The following is a 15,738-nucleotide window of genomic DNA, read 5'->3' on the forward strand; positions in this document are numbered from 1 at the left end:
CCGCCTCTCCGGCTCGCTTTGATATTCATACAGTCGAGCCGACAGAGCGCCCCCCAGACACGACGCTCTGTGAGTCGGATCCAGTCGGCCAATAAGCTCGCTTGTTTCCCAACACTTGCCCGTATCTGCACGCTGCTGTTCACGCCTCGGCGCTCCGGAGGAGCTTTTACTCCCGATTGCCGCTCCTCCTTCATCTCGATACGCGAACAGAGCGTTGGCGTGCGAGTCGGCAGAGCGGCGGGAGACGCTGGAAAATCACCCGGTCGCTACGCCGCGTGAAACGTGTTTGCGGTAAATATAAAAGCGTTAAGTGAGTCTGAGGTTGTTACCTGGAGCCGGTTTCACGCCTGAAGTATCGATTCTTGCAGAAGTGAAAACCTCGACCGTGTCAACGAGCTCTCGACGGAGATGAGGAATGTATTTGAATTTAATCAACAGCTCGAGGTTTAAAAACACCCGATCTGAGCGAGAGGAGGAGACGCCAATCAATACGGAGACGCGTTATGAGTCGCCTCGATAACGGCCCGGAGGCGGTCTGACGGGATCCCGTCCCATAATGCTCCTGGGCAGCAGGTCATGTGATGATGATAACAGTGACTCTGGACGTTCTATCTTTATTTTATGGACGGCCTTTCTATGTCTGTGATGGTCTAGCTCTCTCTCTCTCTCGCTCTTTTTCTCTTGCTCTTCCTCTCTCCAGCTCTTTCTCGCTCTCCCTCCTTCTCTCTCTTTCTCCCTCTTGCTCTCCTCTCGCTCTCTCACCCTCTCTCTCTTTCTCCCTCTTGCTCTCCTCTAGCTCTCTTTCTCGTTCTCTCTCCCTCTCTCTCTTGAAGTCACCAGCATGTCATCCATCATGTGCTCAGTGATGGTGCAACGTGTAGCGCCTTCATGCTGAGAGGGAAGCTTCCCCCTCTGCACACAACGGGTTATGAAGCTCGACTCGGCCTGAACAAAACGCTCCGGACCGCCGCCGCCTCGCTCGTGTTTATATTCGCTGAACGTTTCCCGGACGTCGGGCTTCTCCATCGGCGCCGTAACCCTCCTCCGTTTCTCCCCAGGGGTAAAGGGCCTCTGAAGAACACCTCTGATGTCATCGGCGCCGCCAAGAACATCGCCGAGGCCGGATCGCGGATGGACAAGCTGGGCCGCGCCATCGCCGACAACGTGAGTCTTTAGCTCCTCCCCCCTCGCCGTGGGCCGAGTCACACCGACACCCGTTTGTTTTTAACTTCATGACGCTCGTGCCGTGTTCCACGACATGACGGCGTTCCTGCGCTCATGGGAAACCTGGGAAAGGCACAGGTTTTTCAAATGGTGACTTCCAAGCCTGGACAAGTCCGGGAAGAAAATGTAGTTTCCAAACATTTTGGGAAAAGTCATGAAAATGTGTTGCAATATGTTTATTTACACAGTTTGATTAAAAGAATGAACATTTATATACATATTTAATTTTTTAAAATCATACTATCATCTCTTATTGAAGGTTTGTACTCGCGTGCACACCGAGATGTCACCATGTTAGATCGTGGACATGTCGGTTTGAACCCTGCATGAGATGCAGTTAAAGGGGGAGGAGCCACACAGTGTCACTTCCTGGTGGAGGCCTCAGCGTGTGTCCCTGTGGTGAAGGATCTCTTCCTGATGGTCTCTGGGTCCCTCAGAAGCATCTCCAGGTCCTGGATGTTCTGCCACACGTCGGCCTCTTGTTTCTGAAAGTCACCCGGCGGTTCTCTGCCTTTAGGAATGATTTCAAGACCTTTCCTCTCGGCCTCTGAGAGCTGCGTTCACTTCCTCTCATTTGCACACTTAGAGCAGATCTCAGTGAAAGGCTCTCGCAGCAGAGCGCTTCACATGTGAACAACTATGATTTGTGTTATTCATGAGACGCCCCTTACCGGGCTTTGCCCATTTCTTTTAGGATCGAACCCCCCCCCCCCCCCCCTCCTATCATCCCTCCACGTCTCGGACTTCGGTCCTAGACATTGGGGAACACACATTCAATCACCCACGGCTTCATGTTCCCCCAGAAGGCGAGCGGCGTGCGTCCTCGGGGGGACGGCGTCCCTCTCGCCGCTCTCCGGCGGGAGCGAGTCGTGTCGGGATGTCTCAACGAGACGCGTGGGATCGAGGTCTAAACCTGACACGGTTCCTCCAGCAGTGTGTGTGTTCCCTCTCTATCCACACACACACACACACACACACGGTCGCTCAGGAAGACACACACCTCTCGCTCTCGCCGGTCTCTCCGCGGCTCGGCGCCCCGGCTCGGCCTGCGTGGGTTCTGCCGTTAACTCGTCGCTTTAAATCTCTTTAGCGCAATAAATATCCGCGCGGCGGCGGTTCGTAATTTATTTCTGGATTGTGTCGTTGCGGGTTCTCTCCTAAACGAGACGCACCGCGGCAGCTGGAAGTAGATCCACAAATACGAACCCGGCGTCCAGAGCGTCTCGTCTCTCTCAGGGAGATCGTTTCCCTCCAGGAGCGCCGCTTGTCTGATGTGTTGAAGTGACCCCTGACCTCTGATGCAACACGTCCATCACAGACTGTGTGTGTGTGTGTGTGTGTGTGTGTGTGTGTGTGTGTGTGTGTGTGTGTGTGTGTGTGTGTGTGTGTGTGTGTGTGTGTGTGTGTGTGTGTGTGTGTGTGTGTGTGTGTGTGTGTGTGTGTGTGTGTGTGTGTGTGTGTGTGTGTGTGTGTGTGTGTGAAGAGCTGTGGCTGTTGGCCCGGGGTGAGGACCCCTCCGGCCTCTCCCCTCAGCGGCGCGGGCGATGCTCGTATCACCACGACTCCCAGGGATGGAGTGAGGAAAGGATGCAGGGAGTGAGGAGCATCCCTCGTGGGAGATGAATCCACTAAGACTGCTTTGCCTTTTTAATTCGCGCTGTAATTGCCAGGTGGCAGTTTTCTTAAAGTGTATTTATTTACGCAGCAGCGCTAACAAACAGGAGAGGCCAGCGAGAGGCGCGTCGGTCCGAGTCCTCAGAGGAGCGCCGTGCGGCGGCTCCTTAGCTCATCACCGAGGCCGGTGAGGGTCTCAAACACAGCGGCAGACCCACAGCAGCCTCCACACGCGTGTGCTCTCCAGCGTGTTCTCCAGCGTGTGTTCTCCAGAGTGTGCATCGTGCTCTCCGGTGTCACGGAGCCTCGTCGAAGTTTGAAGAAGCGAGCGTCAGGATGTAGGTCAGCGCTGTACAAAGCACTGCAGTTTATTAAGAATTTATGAACCTCCTCCTCCTCATGATAATGCCAGTGGAGCGAGCTGGTAAACAAATAACGGAATGTAATTGTGATTTGGCTCTCGACGAAGGCGGTCGCATTTTTCTCTCCCTCTCCTCCCCATGACCTTCCCCTCCCTGCTTGGCTTCTCTCGTCATGTCTTGTCTGTCTCTATACTGGAGAGACTCTCTCCGCATCGCTCTTCGAACTAAAAACCATGGACGTAATCAACTGGTCCTTAAACGCAATTGACACCATCTTCTCGACGAGAAGCTCGGGTTCGGGGGAACCTGCCTGTCCTGCCGGGACGTTGCAGCTGGTTACACGATGGACGTGTCGTGTGCCTGGCAGCCCTTTCCGTGGAGGACGTAGAAGACATCTACCTATTCGGAACTTGGATTACAGGATTTCTGCTGTTTGGATTTGGCGCTGCCCTGGCTTATCGGAAAATTAAGGAAACGGTGACAGCCGTTAAAAGCCCCCTAAGGCTGCCCGACATGATTGACGCGTTGGGCAGAGTTGTTGGCACTCAGACTTTGGCATTAAACCGTCAGAATGACAACATCGTGGAGAAGCTGACGGCTCTGCAAATGAAATTGGATCGATTTGAAATCCTATTGGCAAACGGGAGGAAAGTGGAGGAATAGTGGGTGCGCAAAATTGAATTGCAGCTACTGGAAGACCAAACAATCCCAATCTTATCTGCTTTCGGCCCCCTCTACCAGGACGGGCCTTGGCCAAGGCCGTGACTGGAACAACAACTCCCCCGAAGATCACTGAAGCGAGACTCTCTCATTCCCTTCCCCCTATCCACAGACACCTGTGGTTGTTTTCTCCCCAGGACCCTTCAAGGCCATCTCCATGGCAACGACCATCTTGTGGACTGAGAACTTTGTCTGTTGTGGACTGGGGGAGGACGATACATCAGGCCACTTACACACACAACCATCACACTGAAAAAGCACTCACTACCCCCATCCCACGCCGCCTGCTTTGCCCCCAGTAAGACAGGACGGGTCTCGTCCGCGCCGTGACGGCGAAGGACCGGCTGGCTGCTTGTCGGTGCTGGTTACCTTCTGCCCCAATGACGGGCTATCGCCCAGTCTTTGGATTACCTCCTCCCCTTCCTACTCGTGCAAGTCATGTCTAAGATGTATGTGCTTATGTGCAATGGTGTTTTTGTTTCTCCTGCTCCCACACTGTACCCCTCTAGGGGCATAGTCGGGGGGTGGCTTTTTCTTTTTCTCGCCTCTCTTCCCTCATGTTATGCTGTCATCTTTCATCCACCCTTTCCTAGATGGCGCCGCGGACGGCGCCTCGGTGTCTTGGTGCGCGACTCTTGCACCTTCCGCCAAAAAAAGTTCCTCGTTTGTTTGTGAAAACATTCTTTGGCAATAAACCTGATTCTGATTCTGATTCTGATTTATAATGCAAATGTCTTCGCCCATAAATCCTGCTGCTGCTGGACCCTCTGAGGGACCCTCTGGGGGACGCCGTTGACCCCTCTGGGGGACGCTCTGGACCCTCTGGGGGACGCCGTTGACCCCATTGGGAGATGCGGCTGGTCCCCTTGGGGGACTCCACCGATCCCCTTGGGGCCCTCCGGTGGCCCCTCCGGGGGAGTCGGCGCTCCACGTTACTTTCCCATCAGTTATTTAGTTCTCGGAGCCTCCGACTGAGGAACCGGTCCGGCCCAATTAAAGTGTGAATGTCACATTAGTGGGTAAACGTTTCCCGTAGCGTCGTGTTCCCAGTCGAGCTAACGAGTTCGACGGCGCGACGCCCGACTGACTGACAGGTGCAGCGCGAGCATTAAAGATGGAGGCGAGGCTTTTAATTGGTCCCCGCGGTTCCCCCAAAGTCTCGTTGGCGCGGCCCCAGACGGCCTCGCTGTCACATTAGCATTCCCAAATGCCAGCGTGATTGAATCTGCCCCACGCAAACGAGGAGCAGCGTCTCTGCAGAGCGGGGAGCTGCTCCCCGTCAGCCTGCCGGTAACGGGTCGTGATTGATACCCGGAGACGGTGGAGCGTTTATATTTCGCTGTCAGCGGTAACAGAATCAGACTGAACCTAGCGGCGTCGAGGCCTCAGTCATCCCGGACCGCAGCGCGTGGTCATCGCCTCGTCTTCCTCTCCTGAAGCAGCAGAACGACCTCCTGTCTCCTGCTCCTTCAGTCTCACTATGTAGCAGCACACCACTGCTCCTTCAGTCTCACTATGTGGCAGCACACCAACAGGAGACCTGCAGACCCCGGTGGCCGTTTGACGCGTGACGGCAGATGGCGGCTCCCCGTGGCATCGGGTCCTGAAGGTCCTTCCTCAGCTCGGGGTCGAGGCGATCCTCGTGGGGATGGGCTGCTGGCTCATTTTGAGGGTTATCCGTCTCCTTTTTCCTCATCGCTAACCAGGCCAACGTCTCGAGGACGAAGTCGCCTCCCTTGGATACGAGGAGAGTCTTTGGTTTGGAGACAGGAAGTGACTAAACCAACGCATCAGTAAATCCCTCCACGTCTCCACCGCCGCCCCCCCGACCGGCTGCTGGCCTCGGCGGCGTCCGAATGTCAGTAAATATCAGAACGGTCGTGTCCTGTGGGCGCAGCAGAAAGGTCGCAGCGCTGCAGCTGCTCGGCATCAGCAATGATGCTCCTGACCTTCCCGGTCCTCATTTCCATCGTGGACCTCGGCACGGTGGACTCCTCGTCGAGTCGGCGGTGTTTTTTTTAACCTGCGCACGCTGTGGAGGTGAAGCAGCGTGGGCAGAACAATCGGAACATTGAACGACGGATCCGGTTCCCTTTTCATCCGACTTTCCATGAGTCACTTCTGTGTTTCTCTCCGTGGAGAAGGCAAGGACGCCAGAAGCTGACGTTCTACCGCCACAGCTGGAGCCTCTTGAACGATGGTGACTCACCGCTTCTTTGGAAAGGAAGCCAGAGTCCTGAGACGAGTCCTAAGAAGCCTCCTGCGCCGCTCTGGCTGCTCTGCCTCCCACAGCGATGTCCAAACCTGCCACACAGCAGGAGGGCAGAGTCCAACAATGGGTCTCGTGGCTGAGGAGCAATTAGTGGCGCGACAGATGGAATATAATGATGTATGAGTGTATATATATTTATATATATATATATATAAATAAATATATATTTATGTGTGTATTTATATTTGTGTGTATATGTATTTATATATATATTTATATATAAATAAATATCTTTATATATATTTTTTGTGCATATATATATATATAGATTTTTTTATTTTTATATATGATGACTCGGATCTTTTTCTCGTCTTCAAGTATCTTTTTATTTCCCTTCGTCCCCAAAAATATTTTCTCCGCTCTGAAGTTCCATCAAACATTCTAAATGTTTTACTTTGTAGTTATAGACATAAAAACACATTTTAAATGATATACAGATGAAACATTGTATTTTTATAGCTCAAGACAAATCGTGCCACTAGTTTTAATGGAGGTATGAAGATTAATAAACATATTGCGCATAACAAACGGGCCCGTGAGGGATCTGCTGATCGTGGCGGTCGTCTTCAGGGAAACGACAAACTGAGCTCCCGTGTGGGAATTCTGCTCTGCATTGACTCGTTCTTAGTTATTAAGGAGCAGCGTGTCGTCGTATTGATTTATTTGTAGCTGCTTAGAGGTTCTGGAAACCGCTCATAAATCATCTCTAATATTTATCTATATGTATTTATTTATTTATATATATATAGGTAGATATATTTGATATATATATGTATATACATATTTATTTATGTATATATAAACATATATGTATCAACATATATTTATTTATATATATATGTATTTAGATTTATTTATTTATATATATATGCTTATCAAAGTCAGTCAGTTTTATTTGTCAATTTTCCATATGTGCAAACATACAGAAGATCGAAATTGCGTTTCTCTTCTGTCCAACATAAAGTGAATTGTGCAACATATAGACAACATAGAGTGCAAAAATAGTAAAAAACATGTGAACATATAGACAACATAAAGTGCATAGACAACATAAAGTGCAAAAATAGTAAAAAACATGTAAACATATAGACAACATAAATTGTGCTAGCAGCATTCAGACATGTGAGTCTGAAAGAGGACGGAGTGGGAGGATGGGGAGAGAGTTCAGCTTCCTGACAGCCTGGTGGATGAAGCTGTTGGACAGCCTGGCGGTGTGAGCCCGGAGGCTCCGGTACCTCCTCCCAGAGGGCAGGAGGCTGAAGAGACCGTGTGAGGGGTGGCAGGGGTCACTCACAATCGAGGTCGCTTTGCGGGTGAGGCGGGTGTTGTATATGTCCTGCAGGGATGGGAGGGGGGGGAGTGAGGCACCCATGATCCTTCCAGCTGCCTTCACTATGCGCTGCAGGGCGTTCCTGCTGTGGTCTGTGCAGCTTCCGCCCCACACAGTGATGCAGTTGGTCAGGATGCTCTCGATGGTGCCGCGTAGAGGGTGCACATGATGGATGGGGGCTCCCTGCTTTCCTCAGTTTCCGGAGGAAGTAGAGGCGCCTCTGTGCTTTCTTTGCCAGCGATGTAGTGTTGGTTGTCCACAAGAGGTCCTCACTGATTTCCACCCCCAGGAATTTGGTGCTGCTGACCTGCTCAATGTCCGCACCGTTGATGGTCAGTGGTGGGTGATGGGTGTGGCCTTTCCGGAAGTCAACAACGATCTCTTTGGTCTTGCTGTTGTTGAGCAGGAGGTTGTTGGCTCTGCACCACGTGGTCAGAAGGTTGACCTCCCTCCTGTAGAGGGTCTCGTCATCCTTGGTGATGAGACCTATCAATGTTGTGTCGTCTGCAAACTTGACCATGTGATTGGTGCTGTAGCTGGTTTTGCAGTCGTGAGTCAGCAAGGTGAAGAGCAGGGGACTGAGCACACGGCCCTGAGGGGCCCCTGTGCTGAGTGTGATGCTGCTCGAGGTGTTGTTGCCAACACGTACTGCTTGTGGCCTCTCACTCAGGAAGTCCAGCAGCCAGTTACACAGCGAGGTGTTGAGCCCCAGCTGGTCAAGTTTGCAGATTAGTTGTTGTGGGATGATTGTGTTGAATGCTGAGCTAAAGTCTATGAACAGCATTCTTACATAGGAGTCTTTTTGTCCAGGTGGGTGAGGGCTGGGTGGAGAGCAGAGCAGATTGCATCCTCCGTGGACCGTTTGGCCCGGTATGCAAACTGGAAAGGGTCCAGAGTGGGGAGGAGAATGGATTTGATATGTGACATGACTAGTCGTTCAAAGCACTTCATGATTATGGGGTCAGTGCCACTGGACGATAGTCGTTGAAGCAGGACGGAGTGGATTTCTTTGGCACAGGTATGATGGTGGTTACCTTGAAGCATGATGGAACAACAGCTTGTCTCAGAGAAGTATTAAAGACATCCGTGAAGACGTCCTTAAGCTCCTCTGCGCAGTCCTTCAGCACACGACCAGGGATGTGGTCTGGACCTGTTGCCTTGTGGGTGTTGATGGACGAGAGAGTCCTCTTCACGCTGGCAGCAGACAGGCACAGAACCTGATCGTGGGGAGGGGGCGGAGTCTTGTGTGGACGAGTGCTGTTCTGTGCTTCAAACCGGGCAAAGAAGCTGTTGAGGTTGTTTAGCAGAGAGATGTTGCTGTCGCAGTTCTGTGGCGTGGGTTTATAGTCTGTGATGGTCTGAATGCCCCGCCACAGGCTGCGTGTGTCTCTGCTGTCTTTATATATATATATATCCAAACAACTGGATTCATTAAAGTTTCTCACCAACATTTGAACGTATCATCCATTATGCACGGAGCCTGAACGCATCATTCCATTATGCACGGAGCCTGAACGCATCGTCTCTGTGGTCCGTGACCACGAACAATCCTTCAGTCCCGTTTCTCAGCGGAGACGTTTGTGTTTCATAGTTTAAATGTCTGCGTCTCCTGGGGAGGAGCCCCGGCACCCGAGGTCATGTTGAAGTGCCCTTGAGCAAGGCACTGAACCCCCAGCCCGCTGCTCCTTAACTCAGGATGGGGCCATGAGAGAAGAAGTGGAACCAGGTCTCTACTCTTCTTCCTCCTGGTTAGTGGACCAGGTCTCTACTCTTCTTCCTCCTGGTTAGTGGACCAGGTCTCTACTCTTCTTCCTCCTGGTTAGTGGACCAGGTCTCTACTCTTCTTCCTCCTGGTTAGTGAACCAGGTCTCTACTCTTCTTCCTCCTGGTTAGTGAACCAGGTCTCTACTCTTCTTCCTCCTGGTTAGTGAACCAGGTCTCTACTCTTCTTCCTCCTGGTTAGTGAACCAGGTCTCTACTCTTCTTCCTCCTGGTTAGTGAACCAGGTCTCTACTCTTCTTCCTCCTGGTTAGTGGACCAGGTCTCTCTCTTCTTCCTCCTGGTTAGTGAACCAGGTCTCTACTTCTTCCTCCTGGTTAGTGAACCAGGTCTCTCTCTCTTCCTCCTGGTTAGTGAACCAGGTCTCTACTCTTCTTCCTCCTGGTTAGTGAACCAGGTCTCTACTCTTCTTCCTCCTGGTTAGTGAACCAGGTCTCTACTCTTCTTCCTCCTGGTTAGTGGACCAGGTCTCTACTCTTCTTCCTCCTGGTTAGTGGACCAGGTCTCTACTCTTCTTCCTCCTGGTTAGTGAACCAGGTCTCTACTCTTCTTCCTCCTGGTTAGTGAACCAGGTCTCTACTCTTCTTCCTCCTGGTTAGTGGACCAGGTCTCTACTCTTCTTCCTCCTGGTTAGTGGACCAGGTCTCTACTCTTCTTCCTCCTGGTTAGTGGACCAGGTCTCTACTCTTCTTCCTCCTGGTTAGTGAACCAGGTCTCTACTCTTCTTCCTCCTGGTTAGTGAACCAGGTCTCTACTCTTCTTCCTCCTCGTGGATCACAGCGTCTCTATTTGAACTGTTTCTATTTTCTCTGTGGCTCCTCCTGTCTTCACTCGTCACAGCAGCCGAGCACAAGGGACGCTTTCACACTGCTGAGCCCTCATTAGCATGCACACACACACACACACAGACACACACACAGACACACACACAGACACACACACACAGACTCACACACAGACAGACTCACACACAGACACACACACACACACACACACACACACAGAGACACACAGACACACACAGTTGAATACTCCCATGTCCCGTTTCCCCAGTTGGATTTCTCCCCTTTATTTACTCCTGCGTCCCGTTTCCCCTCCGGCTCTCCTCTTCCTCCTCCTCTTCATCATCTACTTTTATTCTCTTCTTCTTTCCCTTTATTCTCTCCTCTTCTCTCGCCTCTCGGCGCCTGCAGCTCCTCTTACACACCTTTTCTTTAATGGGATGTCAACTCTTCATTCCTCTCCACTTAGCGCCCCTCTATTAATCAGGATGATTGATGTGGCGCTCCGATGAAGAGCGGGATGAAGACGAGGGTTCCTTGAGGAGCGGTGCTTGTGTTTCTACATGTTCTCACAGCCCCTCAGCCCTCTGATGCAGGGTGTGCATGCATCACGCAGCTAGCCACACACGCACTCGCACACGCACACACACACGCTCACACACTCACACACACTCATTCACACACACACACACGCTCACACACTCATTCACACACACACACACGCTCACACACTCACACACACACACACACACGCTCACACACTCACACACACTCATTCACGCACACACACACACTCACACACGCGCTCACACACGCTCGTCAGCCCTGACCTCCACAACTGCTTCCTGCAGAGAATCCATCAATTAAAATATTGGCAGCTGTTGCATCACGTTCAGCTTCACACCGCTCAGAATGAACGGCTGCCAAAGGACACACACACACACACTGACACACACACTGACACACACACACACACACACACACTGACACACACACACTGACACACTGACACACACACACCGTGCCTCTCAGGTGAAGGTAGCTCAGTGTGTCGGTCTCTCTGCTGACGCTTCGGAGCCGTCAGGTGATGTCATCTCTCTTGACGAGAGCTGTGACATCATCACTGAGCTGTGACATCACTGAGCTGTGACATCATCACTGAGCTGTGACATCATCACTGAGCTGTGACATCATGGCGTGAGGCTCGTCTCGCCAGGAGAGCTGAAGTGTTGGAAGGTTCATCAAGAGATGAAATAATAGTTCTTGGATCTTTGATTCTGATCATCATTTGTTGTTTTTCTTGATGGATGTCGTTTCCTGTCCCCGGCTTCCTCTTCCTCTCTTCCTGTTCCTCTCTTCCTGTTCCTCTCTTCCTCTCTTCCTGTTCCTCTCTTGTACTTCCTTGTTGTGAAGCTTCTATTCGTTGTTTTGATCCCTCTGCCACATCGGAAGCTTCCTCTCATCCTCTGTTTCCTCTGGAGGGTCACGGTGTTTACCACTTCCTCACTTCCTCTCACAACCTCACTTCCTCTCACTTCCTCTCATCCCTCACACGACCTCACTTCCTCTCATCCCTCTCTGCACTTCCTCTTGAACACTTTCCTCCTCTGCCGTTTGCTTTGTGTCTGAACACCACCGCCTGCCTCTGAGTGGCGGCCGTGTTTCCCTCGTTGTTATTCCGTGTGACTTAACCTGTGAGAATGAGTTCTCGGTCTCCGAGGCGCGTGGGCGTCGGTTCGCCGCGGCGGCCCTAATGTGGGCGTGTCCCTCGCCCGTGACGCCGCCGCCAGCTCGCCGTGATGAAGTGTGAGATCGGCTCATAAATATTCACGCGCGGTTCCAGCAGCCGACGGACGGAGCCGCCTCTCTGACTAACCGACGCCTCTCTCTCCTCTCTCGCCCGCAGTGCCCCGACTCCACCTGCAAGCAGGACCTGCTGGCCTACCTGCAGCGCATCGCCCTGTACTGCCACCAGCTGAACATCTGCAGCAAGGTCAAGGCCGAGGTGCAGAACCTGGGAGGAGAGATGGTCGTGTCCGGGGTGAGTTCCACTCATAAGCACCTCAGGGGTCAAACACGAGGCCCGCGGGGCCGAATCCGGCCCGCCGCCCCGCTGTCTGTGGCCCCCGACGGCTTTAAAGACACACGATCACCTTGAAGAAAAATATGCCGTGCTTTTATTTTGAAGGTTAGGATTAAATGGATGTATGCTTTAATATTAGAGACATATTCTTATGTACAATATTTCTACACTCAAAAAAACAATCAAATGCAAAGAGTTATTTAACAATATGTTCGAGGAGTTTATAAAGTGGTTCCGGCCCTTTAAGAGGGCGGCCATGTGACCCACAGTGAACATGAGTTTGACCCCCTGATCTAAGGAGCGGAGCAGTTTAAATGTGATATTTAATACAGATGCAGGTTTAAAGTCATTAAAACGAAGACGTACACGGGAGTAAACGAATGAACAAGAGCACTTTGCTGTGATTAGTTAATTATTCGTTCTTTGCCGTGTAATCAGCGGCTTATATTTAATAATAAGCTGATAACAGAAGTAAAATCTTTGTGTTTACAGAACCGTTAACGCTCTAGTTCACCACAGAGGAATTACACAGACGTCATGGTTCCTCTTGGTTCTGCAGACGGTCAAATGTTCAATGAGTTTGACCTCTTGCTGTCGTCTCAAATGTCCTCACATCCATCCGTCATCTATTCATCCTCACATCCATCCTCACATCCATCCTCACATCCATCCGTCATCTATTCATCCTCACATCCATCCTCACATCCATCCTCACATCCATCCGTCATCTATTCATCCTCACATCCATCCGTCATCTATTCATCCGTCATCCATCCGTCATCTATTCATCCGTCATCCATCCATCCTCACATCCATCCGTCATCTATTCATCCTCACATCCATCCGTCATCTATTCATCCGTCATCCATCCATCCTCACATCCATCCGTCATCTATTCATCCTCACATCCTCACACCAGAATAAAGCGTTGTGGATCCTGTCGTATATTTAAATGAGAAATAACCGTCTTACTCTGGCCCCGCCCCCTTCTCCCGTATATGTAAATGAGGAATAACCATCTTTATATGGCCCCGCCCCTTCTCCCGGATATGTAAATAAGGAATATATGTCTTCCTCTGGCCCCGCCCCCTTCTCCCGTATATGTAAATGAGGAATACCCGTCTTACTCTGGCCCCGCCCCTTCTCCCGTATATGTAAATGAGGAATAACCATCTTCATATGGCCCCGCCCCTTCTCCCAGATATGTAAATGAGGAAAATCTGTTTTACGCTGGCCCCGCCCCCTTCTCCCGTATATGTAAATGAGGAATAACCATCTTCATATGGCCCGCCCCTTCTCCCGGATATGTAAATAAGGAATATCTGTCTTCCTCTGGCCCCGCCCCCTTCTCCCGTATATGTAAATGAGGAATACCCGTCTTACTCTGGCCCCGCCCCCTTCTCCCGTATATGTAAATGAGGAATACCTGTCTTACTCTCGCCCCGCCCCCTTCCTCCGTATATGTAAATGAGGAATACCTGTCTTACTCTAGCCCCGCCCCCTTCCTCCGTATATGTAAATGAGGAATACCCGTCTTACTCTAGCCTTCAACTTCCTCCGTATATGTAAATGAGGAATACCCGTCTTACTCTGGCCCCGCCCCCTCTCTCCTCAGCTGGACAGCGCCATGTCCCTCATCCAGGCCGCCAAGAACCTGATGAACACCGTGGTGTCCACCGTCATACAGCCCTGTACGGGCTCCGCACTGGGCACCAGAAGAACAAGAACATGGAGGCCCTGAACATGCCCGCCATCTCCTGGAGGATGAAGGCGCCCGAGAAGAAGCCGCTGGTGAAGCGCGAGAAGCAGGACGACGGGCAGGGCAACAAGGTCAAGAGGTCGTCTCTGAAGAAGCAGGTCAACCCGGTGCAGGCGCTGAGCGAGTTCAAGGCCATGGACAGCATCTAGAGGGGTCCAGAGTCCTCCTGGAGTCCTCTCCCAGAGTCCTCTCCCAGAGTCCTCCTGGAGTCCTCTCCCAGAGTCCTCTCCCAGAGTCCTCTCCCAGAGTCCTCTCCCAGAGTCCTCTCCCAGAGTCCTCTCCCCAATTTTTTAATTTTTCCGGTTCCCCCAAGCCCCACCCTTTCAGTTTCGATCTTCCCGGCCCAGAAAACCCCCCCAAAAGGGCCCCTTCCCTTTCGGTCCTCTAGGCCCCCAGAGCCTTTTCCCAGGCTTAATCTTTTTTCCCATTTTTTCCCCCAACCCCAAAAAAAGTTCCCCAGTAAAAGGAACGGTTTTTTTTTTTTTATTTTTGCGGTTGGGGGAAAAGGACACCGAGTTTTTGGTTTATTCCTTTTAAAAAACCCTTTTTTGGGGGTCGGGAAAAGGCCAAAGCCAAAAACTTTAAATTAAAACTTTCTCTTTTTCCTCTGGTTTGAAACCCAAAAATTTAAACCCAAGGGGGTTTCCCCCAGGGGATTATTTTGGGTTTTTTTTAAAAAATTTTTTTTTTTGGGTTCTAAAAACAAAACAGTTTACGAGGATTTTCCCCTCAGGAAAAAAATCTTGGCCCGGACCCTTCTTCAGGTCCTTTTTAAAAACCCTTTTTAAACCGACCCGCCCCCCTTAGAGTTTTTTCCCTTTAACCAACCCCCAGGGTCTGGGGGGTCCCCGGGAATCAGGTTTATCCCCAGGGAGGCCCTTTTAAACCCCGAGTTCCCTCCCCAAAACCCCCTTAAACCCCGGGAAAAAAGACGGGGCGGTAGAGCCCCGGAGGAAGGAGGGGTTGGGGACCAGGGGGCCCTCTCTTGGGTGGGGGGAAACCCCTGATTAATTTAAACAGCCATTTTTTAAAAGATAACAATTCCTTTTTGGGCTGTTTTTTAAGACCAGCATCTTTACTTTTTCGGTTTTTTAATAAAAATTTAAAAATTAAAGGACTGTCCTTTTGTTCTTTTTTTCCCGGTTTTTCCTTTTAATTATTTTTTAAATCACCGGCCCTTTGAGCCCGCTGGTTTATTTAGGGTTTTCTTTTTCAAAAGAAAAGGAGTTTTAAATCAAAAGCTACAAACAACCAAAAGGGGGTTTTTTAAGAGAGACATTTAAGGGTCAGAGCATTTATGAGAGAAAAGAGAAAGCCTTTTTAAGAGGGGGCTATTTTTATAATTAAAAATTTTAAGGGTCATAGCTTTTTTTTGACTTTTTTTTAAGGATCATGTTAAAGAGACGGGTTTAAAAAGCACCCCCAAGGGTCACTCATAGGCGTCTATTTTAAGGGTTTAAACGACATGAGTCCAAGGCAAAGCTCTAAGGTTCTGACTTTTTATAACCTCTCTTTTTTCGAGAACATAGAGAAATACTTTTTTTATGAGACGGTTTTCTTAGGAAAACACTTTGAGTTACTTTTTTTTAAGGGCCGTTTTCCCCCAATAGACAACAGTCTTTTATTTAAAAACCCTTTTTTATTTAAATGTTTTTAAAATTTATGCTTTATTTTAAAATTTATATATTTATAAAAATATTTATAATAATAAATTTATTAAATTATATATTTTTTTATATTTATATATATTTATTTAAAAGACTATTTATTTAAAGGTATTAAATAAAATTTATTAAAAAAATAGACATTCTTT

At 50.1% G+C, this 15,738-nt stretch overlaps 1 protein-coding gene across 1 annotated transcript in view; it reads left to right on the forward strand.

The window, feature by feature from the left end:
- ctnna1 (catenin (cadherin-associated protein), alpha 1) overlaps positions 1-14,203 on the forward strand; it is a 63,181-nt gene extending 48,978 nt beyond the window's left edge. The window contains 4 exon segments of the mRNA XM_056438772.1: positions 1,059-1,164; positions 11,990-12,124; positions 13,782-13,847; positions 13,850-14,203. Coding sequence (XP_056294747.1) covers positions 1,059-1,164; positions 11,990-12,124; positions 13,782-13,847; positions 13,850-14,074 — 532 coding nt within the window. The 3' untranslated portion in view covers positions 14,075-14,203.
- Positions 14,204-15,738: the final 1,535 nt, after the last annotated feature.

The sequence above is a fragment of the Pseudoliparis swirei genome, chromosome 19 (assembly GCF_029220125.1).
Source record: "Pseudoliparis swirei isolate HS2019 ecotype Mariana Trench chromosome 19, NWPU_hadal_v1, whole genome shotgun sequence".
NCBI classification, from domain to species: Eukaryota; Metazoa; Chordata; class Actinopteri; order Perciformes; family Liparidae; genus Pseudoliparis; species Pseudoliparis swirei.